Genomic DNA, 15,867 nt, shown 5'->3' on the forward strand with positions numbered 1-15,867 from the left:
GTAAATATGCGTTTAAAAGGTTGGTACTAATTCTTAGACATGTCCTGGCTTATAAACGCTTGAAATTAATAAATGGCATGCTCGTTCATTACACCATTCTCGGTTAGCGAAGTGAAGAAAAAGGTTGTGATGTTGTACTATGAACTGGGGGGGGGGGGGGGGAAGAGGGGGAATAGGTATTGTGCGGGAGAGAATATTTCTATTGCACTAGGAGGTGATATTCCTAGCGAGTGTGAATAAAAATACAAGGTAAAGGAGTTGGAGAGGTTAAACAATGAAAACAGAGCTACGAAAAATGTAAGCGCCCTCCTATCAGCGTTCAGCATATCTGTGTTGAGATTTTAAACGTGTACAAGTCCGCCGCTCAGGCATGGCCTGGAGTAAACCGCGGGTGGGAGACTCTGACCAATCCTTGCATAGCGCGGGCTTTTCAAACTCTCCCGCAGCTTTAATTCTGCTTCCGGCAGCCACTCAGGTAATTATTGTTTCTATTCTAACCCAAACATCTGTTCACCGTTCCGACTACTCTCCTCCCCTCCACCGCTGTAGACAGATTCGACACCGAATGACAGGAGCGCTACTTTTAAACTAAACGTGTGTCTGACTCATACCCCCCCCCCATTGTCCCTGTGTGTTTATAGGCTTGGTTACTCTTATGCTGAATCTTTTCACTTTTTCATCTCATTTCATTTTTTGCTAGTTTGTCACTTACTAACACGCCCGTACCCCAAGGCGGAGTAAGAGGTGAAGTGTTGAGTCTCCATAAACTAATTTCTCTTCGCTTCCCCCAAACCGTCAGAGTAACTTGTAGAAAGCGATTCTGTATTATTTCAACAGCTAGTCCCCCCGCGCTAAAGTATTTGCTTTACGGTGAGTGCAGGAGTGTTTCAGCCCTTTTGGAAGGGGGTGGGTGGCTCTTAAAAGAGCCGTTGGGTTTGTTTGCACGAGTCAGACTCTCTTTTCCTTTCCAAATCCCTTTTACTTCTTCTTGGGCGCTGCCTTCTTAGCCTTCGTCGCTTTAGGTTTCGTTGGCTTGGGCTTGGCCGCCTTGGGCTTCACCGCTTTGGCTTTAGCCGGGCTCTTGGCTGCCTTCTTGGGCTTGGCGGCTTTCGCCTTTTTCGGGCTCTTGGCTGCTTTTTTGGCCGCGGAGGCCGCTGGCTTCTTGGCTTTTTTCGGGCTCTTTTTCACGGCCGCAGCCTTTTTGGGCTTCTTGGCGGCGCTGACGGGCTTCTTGGCAGCCGGTTTCTTAGGCTTTGCCGCTGGCTTTTTCTTCGGCGCCTTTTCCTTGATCTCGCCCGGCTTCTTGTTAAGTTTGAAGGAGCCCGACGCGCCGGTGCCTTTGGTCTGCACCAAGGTGCCTTTGCTCACCAGACTCTTGAGCCCCAGCTTGATGCGGCTGTTGTTCTTCTCCACATCGTAGCCTCCCGCAGCCAGAACCTTCTTCAGAGCGGCCAGAGAGAGCCCTTTGCGCTCCTTGGAAGCGGACACCGCCTTGGTGATCAGCTCGGTCACGCTGGGACCCGCGGACTTGCGGGCTTTGGCGCCTCCGGCCGCTTTCTTCGGCTTTTTGGTGGCAGTTTTTGCCCCAGGCGCGGACACGGCGGGAGTGGCAACAGGCGCAGTTTCCGACATTCTAGCAGACGTTCCTACAAATCAGAAGAAAACAATTGGGCTAGAGTAGGTCAGATGCCTGGTATTTATAGAGAAGAGCTACTCTGTGATTGGTGCGTTAAAGAGCCCGCCCAGCTGCAAGCCAGAAAGTACTCTTCTTCCCGTTCAGTTTGTGTTTCTTGGAAGTCAAAAAAGTGCGTTTTTTGCAGTATATCCGCCACCAAATCACCCCCGTTTTATAGCTGGGTGAAGGGGAAAGAGGGTATTTTCATTCAGTAGAGTTTCCCGTTGGAGAAACAAAAGATGAGTTTAAAAAGAGTCAATAAACCCTGAGTCCTGGACCTGGAGAGACCTCGGGAGAGAGAAACTTTCGTTTTTCCTTCGAAATAAAAACTACACCGGAAACAATGAAATCTCCAAAGTGACTAAACGTTATTCTTTGAAGGGTCTTCTCCCCCACAAGGCTCAAAGCCAGAAATTTGAATAAATGTTTTCATAGTAAATTGGTTTCAAAGAGAAGGAAGTAACACAAACTCGTCCCTGAGCGTTGAATATGGTTTAGAAATTAGCTTCTGAGATCAAAACCATTTACCCTCCTTAAAACATGAAATAATGTTAAATAAATGCACCATGGAACGATACCAAGAGCAGATTGAAGTCCCGTGAGGGACGGTTTATGCATCAGAAGGGGATGACTTGTTAAAGCAGAGCAGCTCTTAATGTGTTGCTCTGTGTACAATACGGAGCTAGTTCTATCCTATTGCTGTATTCCGGGAACATTCATTATCCTAATAAACAAGGTCATATTAACTTCAGGTGGAAGAATTATTGGCGAGGTTTTATTATAGATTACAAAGAAAACATTAACCTTCATTAATGCAGCACTGCATTTGTGAATTGAGCCAGCATCAACTTTTGAAATCCTGAGCCATTGTCTAAAGGACATGGCTATTGCTAAGGTCTTTCCATTCTTGTACATTATAAACTTCGGCAAATCATCACTTCCATTTATCTTACTTTAGGACTAGAATACTGCATATCATAGATTTTCCTTCTATAAGTAATGCATTTATATTCATTAGGAACAAGCTACAATAGAAATAACAGTCACACATCTCTTATGCAAAGAGATGGAAAGGCTTGATGCAAACTTTGAGAACAAATTTATAAAATCAAAATATGTTGATACACAGGGAAAGAAAAATATTCCCTTATATTATGAAATCAAATGCAGAGCTCTTCCATAATAGGCAAGAACACATCCCTTTGTTAAAAGGAGACTGTCATTTTAAATCACATGTTTTTACCTCCTGTTGTTACAAGTGATTCCTAATGGTACTATATTAGATTAAATTTTAAACCAAGATAGCCATATTAACAGGTATTTTCCTATTACCACTATTTCCCTCCATTTGTGACATATTGGAACCCACTAACCAGTTTAATATGCAATATCTAATCATAAATGGGGACGAAATCTCTAGTATCACATTAACCAATCACCTAACTGGGAATATCCTCAATCTCCCACAAACCTTAATTTAGCCAAACTACAGAGTTAGAGGGAATGGGTTAGGCGGGCAGTATGATGGGCTGTATGTATTTGAAATTAAACGTGTTAAAAACTGTTCAATGTTCTTGAGGAAGAAATGAAAGCCCCTTTAAAAAAAAAAGTATTCAGTTTCACTATTTTGGGTTCAAATGGACTAATCAATATTTGGAAGACAGTTCTTTAAATCTGAGCATAAAACACCCCAGAGAAAATGAAAGATAACTTGGGTAAAATTGTGTATATTTGTTTGATTCTTTGTTGCAGCAACATTTAAAAAAAAACACACACACACACACACACACACACACTGGTCTTTGAGAACAGAATCGATTCAATATACAATGTACCTTAATCACTTGTTTCTGTTTAATATTTTCCTTGTGAGCTTCCTAGGATTTCATATTTATATTTACACCATTTATTGTTTGTTGTGTCCCTAATGATTTTTGTGGAACCTGGAAGAACAAAGGATTAGCGTCTGGCTTCCCCTCCCCCAAAAAGGGTTTTCCATTACTCATAAAAAGTAGTAATGGGGGGGAAAGGTCACTCAGGATAAATTCTAAGTTTTTAATGCAAACCATAATAACTGTGTGAGTTTTCTATTAAACAAGACTGCTCCTTCTGTTTCAGTGACATGCAACTCTTTTTAAGAGCTAGTGGGTGGCTCTGAAAAGAGCCTTTGAATTAACCTTGAAGTCGAAGTGTTTATCTTTTTTCCATCAGTTTCATTTGCTCTTGGCCTTGTGACTCTCAGTTTTTTTAGGCAGCAGCACGGCCTGGATGTTGGGCAGGACACCCCCCTGAGCAATTGTGACTTTCCCCAGCAGTTTATTGAGCTCCTCGTCGTTCCGGATGGCGAGCTGCAGGTGGCGGGGAATGATCCTGGTTTTCTTGTTGTCCCGGGCAGCGTTGCCAGCCAGCTCCAGAATCTCAGCGGTCAGATACTCCAGCACCGCGGCCATATAGACCGGGGCTCCGGCCCCCACTCGCTCAGCATAATGGCCCTTCCGGAGCAGCCGGTGCACACGGCCCACCGGGAACTGCAGCCCGGCTCGCGAGGAGCGAGATTTAGCCTTTGCTCTCGCTTTGCCACCCTGCTTTCCCCGACCTGACATTGTGAATCACACCCTAGACACTAACGAGCGTACAAAAAAGCCTATAGTAAGTGGGTGGCGCGACACTACGAATTCTGTCCTTTTATCGTGTCTGTGTGACTGATGATGTGATTTGTGATTGGCTAAAAAATTAACACGTTTCGTTCAACCAATGGTGATGCGGATCTGAATCTGACCAATGGCTAGGCAGCAGTTACTCTTGTTCCATCCTTCATCCCTCTCTGTCCCTTACTCCCCCGCATTTCTTAAAAACAAAAGCAGTCTTGGTCGGTCTACGTTTCTGTCAATAGTGACAGCTGATTAACCTGTCTTTGTAAACGTGAGGATTTTCTTTTACAGCATGTACTTTGAGCATGTCTCCTAGAATCTTTTAATGCTTTTCAGTCTGCAGAAGTAATAACAAGTCCTTCCACATCGATGTGGTGTGGGATATCTAGTTAACTGTGAAGCATGACTCAAGCATGATTAAAAGGACAACCGAGTAGGATTATTTTTATCATTTTGCCATATATGAGATACTTGTATGTAATTTTCTGCCTGCCCCACACGAATAAAGAAGGGGTAATTATTGTCTTTAACGTCTTAATGAAAGACCCAACTGTAACTTCACACTTAGAGATACTTTCAGCCAGTTAAGTAGGATATATAATGTTATCCAAAATGTATACAGTCAAAATACCATGAGGGTAAGGCAAGCTCAGTAGCCATTCTTCCTTAGCAAAAACTATTTAGAAGAAGTGGAAACAGTTTATCTTCAATAGCAATAATGTATATCTTTTTAGGAATGGGAATAATTGAGTAAACTGTATTTAACTTCTCAGAGATTCAGTTAGAATATCTAGAAAAGTGATCAGTTTGTCAAGAAAAACTAAACAAGAAATTCAGATATTTTTCTCTGGGGAAGGAAGAGTGTTAAATTAACAATATTTGTTACCACCACAGTGACAAAATATGGTGGGTTTAAAAAAAAATAAAAACAAACACAAATAAGAGTATGTTACTCTGGAAACAAATTATCCAGGTTAAGTATTATATTGGTCAAGGTTAGATAACATCCCTTAGAATGTTCTGGAACCTAATATAGTCTAACAGTCACTGAGGAACAATTTGTGATACCATTAGACAAAATGAAAAATATCTGACTATACAAGTAGTCCAAATACTTCAGGAGGACTTCTTCTGGTGTAAGGCTATCACAATTGGCCCTAAAAGAGAACAATCAAACAGGTTCAGCGCCTCAGTTAGGGCAGAGACCATAACCTCAGCCCAGTTGTAATGATCTGCCCATGATAAAGGTTTCATCACAGTACCCCCTGTATTCAGTATTTACAGATCCACCATGAATGGTGCTCCACAAATATCAGCCATCAACCAAATCTGAGTCAGAAACCACCCGGGAGAGTACCATGGAAGCTATGCTGTGTGGTCCAGAGGCAACACAAGAATCAGCAGCAGTGGCGGTACAGTAATAAACAGCAATGGTCTTTGAGAAAGAGACTGTCACTTCCTGTATGTTTAGCACAATGAGGACATAACCTGACTAAAGTTTCTAGATGCTACCACAATATGCATTTTAAATAATAATTAATAATTTGCAATTTCATCAAGCCTGTAAACAACTCAATTAGATTGGATTGAATCCTGATGATCAAAAGGCGGTAGTTTGTACACTAAAAGGATAAGGATTCTTAAATTAAATTTGTCCTGGAATTCTCAAAGTAGATGGATACACTTCAGTGAATCCACCTTCATAGAGGGACAACCCAAAGTCCACAGTCTAGTTCAGATAGTAAATTCTTTCCCCCTCCCTAGCCCTTCAGAAACTGAAATTGAAGTGAGTATGCTGTTGGACAGAGCTATGCCAAATCACCATTTGTTTCAGCCATCCTGACCTCAGTAACACAAACAAGGGTGAGCATCCCATCCTATATTTGAGGTGGAAAGTGACGGTTTTATTAGTAACATTTGTGCTTTAAACAGTAAATTGAAGATTAGGGTCACTGCCTACCATTTCCCCAGGTGCCCAAGCATTGTTAGATGCCCAGCTACTTTAAGATGACCAACAGTAGCAGTGACCAGGATGTTTTGTTTGAAGTGATTTTGGTTTGTTGGTTGTTCTTATTTTGTTTTCCTATCTGAATCTGGTCCAGGATGGTTACAAGAACGGGTTAGAACTTTTCTGATGGAACATTTTTCTACTGGAAAAATGCCAATTTATTAAAATTGAACCTTTGTGGCTGAATGTGTCAATTTTCACAACATTCTGATGGGGGGGGGGGGGGAAAGGCAGGTTTCTGATTAACACTGCCATGGAACCCTGCCTGATTTCTGGTCTGGCTCCTTTGCAGCCCACCTGATGAGAAGCAGAGATGCTAGAAGCAAAGATTCCCAGAGCATCAAGGCCCTGGTTCCTCAGTAGCCCACCTGGTAGGTCACTGAAGAGCCCAGACCCTCTGGGATGCTTAGCTCCCTGAGGAGCCATCCTGGGGGACAGATAGCTGGGAAGCCATTCCATAAAAAGTTCCAAGATTTGTTGTTGTTTTCACTACAGGAGTATTTTAAAAATTTTATGAGTTTTTCATGGAACAGAAAATCCCATTGTCATGCAGCTCTAGTTGTGATCTTTTACATGCAGACTTCCCTTCCATAACTCATGCTTTGGGCACCTCTTAGATGGACTCTTCCAATGCATTCTTTCCATAAGGCTACACTTTAAATCCATTTGTGAACTTAAACTTGTGCAGAATGTGGTAACTCAATTGTTAAGCAGAGTACTTCACAATAAGCACATGAAACCAATGTTCTGGTTTTGCATTGGTGGCCTATATGCTTCCACACAGAGTTTCTATTGGTAGTAATGAAGCTCTACGAGGCCAGGCACCTCCCTTCATGAGGGATCACTTCTCTCTGGTGTCATGTTGCTGCAACTGAGATCAGGGGAAGCACTCACGTTGGTGCTCTCTTGGTCTGTAAGAGAAGGAGTTTAGGAGGACAGTCTCCAGAAGTGCTCCTCAGCTTTGGAATGCATTCCTTCCCTCTCCCCCTCCCACCCCAACTAACTCCAAATTATTGACCATTTAGGCAGACCGCAAATACTTGTTTTTGAGAAGGAACTTGAGGCGTGCTAAAGTAGATATGGGGGAGGAGGAAATGTAATTAGTGGAATATTTTGATTTGTAATATATTAATTAAATATAAAATATGGTAAATAGCATAGCGGGTAGAGAGGGGAGACATGCTACTGTTTTGAGTTTTGTGTTGCATTTTAAAACTCATGGCAAGAGATATCCAGATCTTAAGATGGGTCTTCCACTTTGTTTACTGTATTTTAAATCTAAATTGATAAAGTTGGATCAAGTAGGGCAATTAAATGCCTACCACATAACTCAGTCCTCTTATGCCTTGCATCTCCATTATTTACAACAGGAGTCCTTTCTCCAGAACTGATTTTCCTCCCACCACTCACACTAGATCCTAGAGTTCATCAGTGTTGCAGATTTCCAAGCTGGGGACCTGATAATAAACTAAAGATCATGGTGGAAAAATAAGTCTTGTATATCTGTTGCAAACAAATCAACCCCTACATTAGGCAGATCCATCCTCCCTCAACTCCAGAGCACACTACATCATCTGCTTCCCAAGCCAAAAGAGAACCTATAAACTCATATCCTAGATATTCTTGCTGAGTGGGCTATCACATGATCCTGTCAAAGAGAGCATTGATTCCTGCCCAGTCCCACTACACCAAGACAAGTACATAGTGACCCAATGAGATCTTGCCAAAGATGCATTGGGGGTGGCCAGAGGGAAGATGGCCATGGTAACACATCCAATCTTCTCACCATCCCTCCTCTCCAGCTTCCCTCATCCTGGTCCCAGAAAAGTCACTCCAAGAATGGATGGAACAGAAGAACAAAAAATGGCAGGAACGTTATTTATCATGTTATAGCAACACACACACACAAAACATGCTAGATACTTCATAGAACATATAGAAATGAACTTTCCCCAAAGAGCTCACAGTCTAAGTTTTAGAAATGAGACTATCACAGCCACAAAAGACTAGTCACTTGCCTAAAGTCAATTTGTACCTTAGCACTCACACCAAAGACAATGCTTGCAGCCAATCCTATCATAAACTATCTAAGGATTTATAAACTAAGAAAAAAATTAGAGCATTATCACATGGTTAAACATATATATATATATATTATTATTCAGGCAAATATATACATACCAGTCTATAGTTTCAAAAGGTGGCAAAGTTGTAGTAATCTATCCGACAAGAATGTCATATAGGGCTAATCCAGTTTGACTCTGGGGATCTCTGCTTCTGTTTTGTAGCTCCGGCCCCGTGAGAATCCAAACAGCAAAAGATGAAAAATTTTCCTGTCAGCTATTTTTATTTCCTTCTTCCTGAATTCAAGCTGATAGGATGATCTCTTTTGTAGCCTCTTCATGCTGTAAGGGGACAATTAACTTTTGTACTGTGATGCTCCACAATGTCCCAGTTAGTTTTAAATGGCTTTCTTGATGGGCAGGAGACAATCCCTACTGACTAGGTTCACATTTTCAGAGCAAACATTTTTTTACAGTTACAAGGCAAAAACTTAAATATTATAGTTATGGGATCCTCGGGGTACAACTTGTACTTTGGGGCCGCTGAGTCCTCCAAACACACCATCCTGGCTGCCTCTCACATGGTGATGCCAATATCAAGCTACAGGCCTCTGACAGGCTCTGTACTTACCCAGGTATCCACAGGCAGGACACTCCCAACTGAGTTACATGAATGATCTCCCAGCTACTGATGAACCATCAATAGTGAGGCTTCAGCCAATTCCCTCCAGCCCCAGCCCTACAACCCAGAAGTGTCTCATCTGGCATTGGTCAGAAGCCTCCACTCCCTCAATGTTGAATTGACCTGCACCAGCTTTTGTAATTAGGACTGTCAATTAATCACAGTTAACTCAAGTAATTAACTAAAACAAATTAACTTGTTTAAAAAAAATTAATCATGATTAATTGCAGTTTTAATCAGACTGTTAAATAATAGACTATAAATCACAATGTATTATAAATATTTTTTATATTTTTCTACATTTTAAAATATATTGATTTCAATTACAACACAAAATACAAAGTGTACAGTCCTCACTATTTTTTTTACAAATATTTGCACTGTAAAAAAGATAAACAAAAGTAATAGTATTTTTCAATTCACCTCATACAAGTAGATTTTTTTTGTTACATAACTGCACTCTAAACCAAAAGAACGTAAAACTTTAGTGCCTACAAGTCCACTCAGTCCTACTTCTTGTTCAGCCAATCTCTAAGACAAACAAGTTTGTTTACATTTATGGGAGATAATGCTGCCCACTTATTTACAATGTCACCGGAAAGTGAGAACAGGCATTCGCGTAGCACATTTGTAGCCAGTGTTGCAGGGTATTTACATGCCAGATACGCTAAACATTCATATGCTTTGGCCACCATTGCAGAGGACATGCTTCTATGCTGATGATGCTCGTTAAAAAATAATGTGTTAATTTCTATTTGTGACTGAAGGAGTTCAGTATGTCTTTTGTATGTCTCCTGTTCTGTGGTTTTACCTGCATTCTGCCATATATTTTGTGTTATGGCAGTTTAAGATGACCCAACACATGTTGTTTGATTTACCTTGTTTCTACCTTATTAGCCTCAAGCACACTCAAACACAATAGGCTACAGAGCACCCCAAACTAATAGTTACCTCACAAGCCTTAGGCAGTCTTCAGGCAGTTCAGCCATAGAGTTCTGCCTGGCCGGTCCTTCCATTTGCGGCTGGAGATCTTTCCAATGTGTCCATGAAGCAACCCGCTTGACCCAGACCCACAATTCTCTTCTTATAGTCAAAAAGTTACAGAGATGTGCCAATCAAAAATGTTACATAACTGACCAAACAAAATCAATCACTAGGTAGAAAGCAGTGGTTACAAAAACATGTCACTAAAAAGGAATTGTTAAGCAAGCAATTTTGATCTGTTAGTCTAGCAATATATTTCCCCATAATGACAGTCCTAAAGTATGCCCAGGTTTTCTGTTTTTAAAACATCTACCCCATGCATATCAGAGAGAGGACACAGAGTCAGGTTCATTGCATGTGATTGTTGTCTACCCTGCCGCCCCCCATTCTCACCCCCTCCAGCTGCCTTAGTTATACTAAGCTTCCTACAGAGGCCTATTAACTAGCTAAGTGCAGCAAGCAGAATAATTGATAGTCCATCCCAGTAACTGGTAATGGCTTAGACATCCGGCTGGTTTCTAAAAATACCCCTCTACAGCATTATTTTTGTTGTATAAGGGGAGAGTTCCGCAGCCACATCCTTCCCGTTAGTGCCTCCCAAGTGTTCCAAACTGGAAGTGGGAGGTGAAGGAATGAATGTTGAAGACATCAGATCACAGAAACCAGGAGAAAGAGAGAAGTGTGAGAGAGTCTTTGTTTTTCCCATTTTTGTTCAGACCAGGACAAAAATAAGGATATGCATCCAGAGAAGATTTCATGCTAAAAGTGTACATATGAGACATCTCTGAAACATCATAGAAATCTAACCTCCTAGCCTTACCATCCAAGTGAATCCCAACTACTTTAGATTGGTTGCCAAGTCTTAGTTTAACTGCAAAATCCTCAAAGGCTATATAATCAGTATTGTTAAAAAATCGTATCCCCCAGTACCTATTATATGGCTTCACATCCTGCCAGCCTTTCCTATTAGCCTTCCCATCCATTATCCCAAGATCCCAGTCTGTCTTACTTCCCACATACACTTACCAGTAATATTCCTTCTTAGCTTTGACAATCTTAGATCCCAGCACACAGGCCCATCCATCAAATCTCTCCGGAGAATCTGTCACCTCTTGCTTCTGGTTAGTGTGCTTTACATTTAGGCAATCCGATGAAATATGAACGTTGGGATAGGCTGTGTTAGGATCCAATCTGATTTGCACTGTAGAGTTAAAATGGTGATGTGTGGAAGAAAAAAATAAAAGCAAGAGTCGGTGAACTCTCACCACCTGCATCAGCCAATTCACAGAGGCATCCCCTACATTCACTATTATGTCCTCCTGATTCCCTAAGGTCCTTCTACAGCTTTAATCAATTTTCAGTGTAGAAATACACTTTAAGTAAACATTATTTCTGCTTACTCATCAGATCTGTGCCCAGAATTACATCTGCTTACTTTACTGACTAAAACACTGCTTCTCACTCCTGTGAGTGCCACACAGATAAGAGAGTGAGCTGGATCCCATTCCTTCTTACATTTTATTAACAGAAATCTTCATTAACTCTCAGTTCACCTGGCCAACCCTACTGAATGTTTTCAGTGATGGCTTAGATTTGGAGACAGGCGGGTTGCAAGAAAGATCCTAGCTGGACTTCCAGAGCCCAGACTGTGTTTGTATAGTTGGTGGCTAGAAAAAGTATCTTGTTCTTTGTAAAATGAGCAAATTTTCTGTGGAAATTATTGACCGACAACTATGGAATCGCACTGGACATTTTTACAGAGAATTTTCAGGGCAAAATTAACACTTTGATTGGCAGGGACTCTTTGGGAGGTAGTGTCCGATTTCACACACATTTAAAAACAAACTCTGCTCTCAAAGACACCAGTGTAAATTAGAGTAACTCCGATGATTTACCAAAACTGCTAATTACTAACTTTCATGTGGATTTATTCCTCTGCAATGAGGTCTACTAAGGTCCCCTATAGCACCCAACAAGAAAAAGGAATTTGACACATGGTGACATAGAGATTGGGAACGAGAGCTACAGCTTTCAGAAAGGCTCACAAATTACTCTCTTTTTTATAGGTTCCCTTCCCACCCATGCTATGAATAAACATTCCTCTCCAACAAGAAGGCAAAACACTGGGTTTAGCTTGTCCACCTCCATTAGTGAGGTAACTTCTTCATGTGCACTGAGCAGAGAACAGGCCCTCAGAACCCGGTGTTGGACTAAAAAGAAGGTAATTTCATTGAGATACTGAAGAATAAATAAAATAACTGCTTTTTTGGTTACTTACCAGCTGAGTTTCGGGCCTTCAACAACTCTGAAATGTCAAACAAAAAGTAGTTAGGAAAGCATACCAAAGTTAACTGAGTTTGCATTATAAGCCCAATGGTGACACTCCTCTTACTATCCCCCAAAAAAGAACCATTAGTCTTAAAACTGGTAAATTAGGTATGTCACTGAGGTAGAATTCTTCTCTCGGATTTGAAATGAACTGGACAAGGAGTTCATTAGTTAGGACACCTTAAAAAAGGAAGGCCAAGACTTTCAAATGCTCATACTTAAATTTAGATTCCACCTATATAAAAACATTTAAATACCTAAACAGATGACTTTCTAAGTGCTGTGTACCCAGCAGCTTCAGAGAAGTTAATGGGAGCTGCTGGCTGGTCATAATTTTTGAAAAATTGGGCCTCTGATTTTGGTATTAAAATATGGGCTTAGGAACCTAACTTTAAACATCTACTTAAAAAATATTGGCTATAGGTGCTCAGAGTTACATATAGATATAGACAGATTTATCTATGTATTATCTAGCAAGAAAACAGAATGAGAGAGAGAGAGAGAAAACATAGTTTACTGGATTCACTTAGCTGAAATCTAGTGCACAGGACCAAAGTTTAGTTTAATATGATATTTTAAATAAGTTTTCCAGAATGAAACGTTCACATCTGTCAAGATGATAGGAAGATCTGGAGACCAAACCAAGGAGCAGCAGGAAGCAGCTAGAGAAGTTCTTCACTCTCCATGTCTCTCACATGGAGTTCAGGGAGAAAGTTGGAAAAAATGCCCTTTTCAGTATGCTGCCATTCTCCCTGCCCTCAAAATCCCTTTTTTCTTCTTCCTTATCTGGCATGCATTTTGCCCACTCTTAATGAGAACTTTGACATGTGCCAGAAGGAGGCCCCCCGTTCCTGAGCAGCTCCTAGGGAAGTGTATATAGGGGCAGGGAGAATAGAGACGTCAAGACAGCATGGGGAGCGGTACATTGGAGGGGTATATCTTCCCCCTGCACATACGCCCCTCTCAGTGGACTTGCCAAGGTCTGCTAGAGCTCAATAAAAACTAGTGCATAAAAGAAATGTGCAATTTCTAGATCACAGTGAGATACAAAAAGCTAGATTTTTCAAAAAGCAATGATCATTCAAATCAACGTCTCACATTCCCCAAACTGCCTTGTCAGAATAACCTCAGATTTCAAAAATAAAAATAAAAAACCACCTTCCTGCTAAGAGATCACACATGCCAAATTTCAGGAAGAAAGTTAAGTTTGGCTTTTGTTTGTTTTAAGAAAGTTATAGGCAAAAGTAAAAAATGGGCTTATAATGACAACTCTCTTAGAATCTTAACTATGGAGTCACTAAAGCAGCTCCAAAATATAACACCAGAAAGCCTTGAACATCATTTACAGATGACATAGTTGAGTTATGTCTTTGGCTATGCCTGTTGGTTCACAGCACTGCTGGTTCCGGATACCACCCTTCTGAACTGCAAGCGTCACTGCCTGGTCCTGGGAACGGTGCACAGAGATCGGGGGGCCTGTGGCAACAGCTATGTCAAAGCAAACAAACAACTAACTCTTTGGCAGAGAAACACCACTCCTTAGTTCCCATTGGGAGGAAAAGGATTCACCATAATGGCATCACTAGCATGTGCACTGATGCTCTATGATAACATGTAGCCAACAGAAGAACATCATGGTACTCTGTAGCTACAACCAGTCACTAGGGCCTCTCAGTAACTGCTGCCAGCTCCCATGTCATCTTGGTGACTAGAGGTGGATAATAACTGCTTAGGTACCTGGCACAGATTTGAAATGGCTATTAGCCAGGATGGGCGGGGATGCAAAGCCATACTCTGAAGTGTCCCTAGTCTGTCTGTGTTTGCCAGAAGTTAGGAATGGGTGGCAGGGGATGGATCTCTTGATGATTACCTGTTTTGTTCTTTCCCTCTGAAGCACCTGGCATCAGCCACTGTTGGAAGACAGGATTCTGGGCTAGATGGACCATTGGTCTGACCCAGTATGTCCATTCTTATGTTCTTATGAAACAAAAGAATGCCAGAAGAAAGTGTGTGTGTATTTGTGGAGGATGCATGTCAGTGAAGGACTCATCACCTCCTGAAACAGAAGAGCAATTCACTGAGCACAAGAGCCTACTTTACCTCCAACCTTTAACTCCATAAAGTCTTCCATATAATTCAACTTGCTGCTGATGAAGCAGACATATCTGCCTCCACCTGCCACCTGTACCTTCTCTAACAGAAGAGAGATGTTGCCGTTGGGAAGCTCCTCTTTGAACAGCATTGTCCATCCCTGGTAGTGTAGGTTTTGCTTCTGCAGGGCATCATCCCCAGTCACATAATGATGGGTCAGGCCAGGAATCTCACTGCTATACCATCTCACCTCCATCTGTTTGGCATTGGTGCTAGGAGAAAGCTGGCATGGAAGGACAACATCTGTGCCAACTGTGGCAATCACTGGAGAATCTGATCCTTTCAGGGTAAAGCTTTCTGAAAGGGATATTATGAAAGGTATTAGTGACACCGGACCCTTATTGCCTGTTGAGTACCATCATTACCAAACCCCACCGCCGCCACATTCTGGAGTATCACTATCTGCGTTCCCATCACTGTAGCTCTCCTCACTATTACTACCATCTTCATCACCAAAAAACAAAATCCCAGCCCACGAAAGCTTATGCCTGCAGAAATTAAATTTGTTAGTCTTTAAAGTGCTACAGGACTCTCGTTGTTTTTGCTGTATACAGACTAACACGCTTGCCCCTTTGGAACAAATACTAGAAAGTCAAGGAAGTCAGAGTTAGGTCCCAATCTCAATTCTGCCCAGATCTCTACTCAGCCTCTACCTACTGACTGAAAACACTTAATTGTCAAGTAAAATTTCAGTATCTCTAACTAAGCGATAAATTATACTTAGTATGGATTTTAGTTTTAAAATTAGCTCACAACCTTCCTGCCTATACCAGATAGAGGGAGTCTGTCTACAGATGAGGAAAATATAAGCACAGGTTAAGGCCAGATTCTCGTAACCTTAGGATCAGAGCTCAAAAAGCCGCAGTAGAGGGCACGTGACAGCTGAGCGCTAGTGTCTTATGGCCTGTGCAACCTAGAACATAGAGAATGGACAAGCAAGAACACATTGTGCATGTTTTCACCTCTTCTATTTGTATTACTTGACTTGAGGATTGCCCTGAGGGAAGAGAGCAGGCAGTAAGCAGCAGGTTCTGAGGCACAAGGAGGCAATCCTCCAAAGCATATACACTAGTTCCCCTTTCCCTCAATGGGTATATGAGATATATTGGTGCTTCTAGCAGGTACTTAGACCAGATAAAGGTAGGTGTCCCACTTACTGCTAAAAAGTAGATGCCGGAATAATATCAGGAAGATGAATGGGTTTAGTACACTGCAATATCTAACCATATAAAAAGGGTGGATAAAGTGAACTGGATCACAATTGAATGATATGCTGACTTTGGACCATGTCTGGAGGAAAAGACTTACCAATGGTTGTGGTAGAT

The 15,867-nt window shown here is 41.5% G+C and overlaps 2 protein-coding genes and 1 pseudogene across 2 annotated transcripts; all 3 read right to left on the reverse strand.

Moving 5' to 3' along the window:
• Positions 1 to 909: 909 nt before the first annotated feature.
• LOC137160826 (histone H1) lies at positions 910 to 2,266 on the reverse strand. Its single transcript, XM_067559692.1, has 2 exons — positions 2,241 to 2,266; positions 910 to 1,646 (listed from the first exon to the last, which is right to left on the reverse strand). The coding sequence occupies exon 2, from the start codon at positions 1,630 to 1,632 to the stop codon at positions 979 to 981; it is 654 nt and encodes a 217-aa protein (XP_067415793.1). The 5' UTR covers positions 1,633 to 1,646; positions 2,241 to 2,266; the 3' UTR covers positions 910 to 978.
• A 1,557-nt stretch (positions 2,267 to 3,823) lies between these two features.
• LOC137160510 (histone H2A type 2-C-like) lies at positions 3,824 to 4,314 on the reverse strand. Its single transcript, XM_067559075.1, has one exon. It carries the CDS (start codon positions 4,276 to 4,278, stop codon positions 3,889 to 3,891), a length of 390 nt encoding a protein of 129 aa, XP_067415176.1. The 5' UTR covers positions 4,279 to 4,314; the 3' UTR covers positions 3,824 to 3,888.
• A 6,281-nt stretch (positions 4,315 to 10,595) lies between these two features.
• LOC137160395 (butyrophilin subfamily 1 member A1-like) lies at positions 10,596 to 14,986 on the reverse strand (annotated as a pseudogene).
• Positions 14,987 to 15,867: the final 881 nt, after the last annotated feature.

The sequence above is a fragment of the Emydura macquarii genome, unplaced genomic scaffold (assembly GCF_026122565.2).
Source record: "Emydura macquarii macquarii isolate MOO-44397 ecotype Brisbane River unplaced genomic scaffold, CSIRO-AGI_Emac_v2 contig_2205, whole genome shotgun sequence".
In the NCBI taxonomy this organism is placed as follows: Eukaryota; Metazoa; Chordata; order Testudines; family Chelidae; genus Emydura; species Emydura macquarii.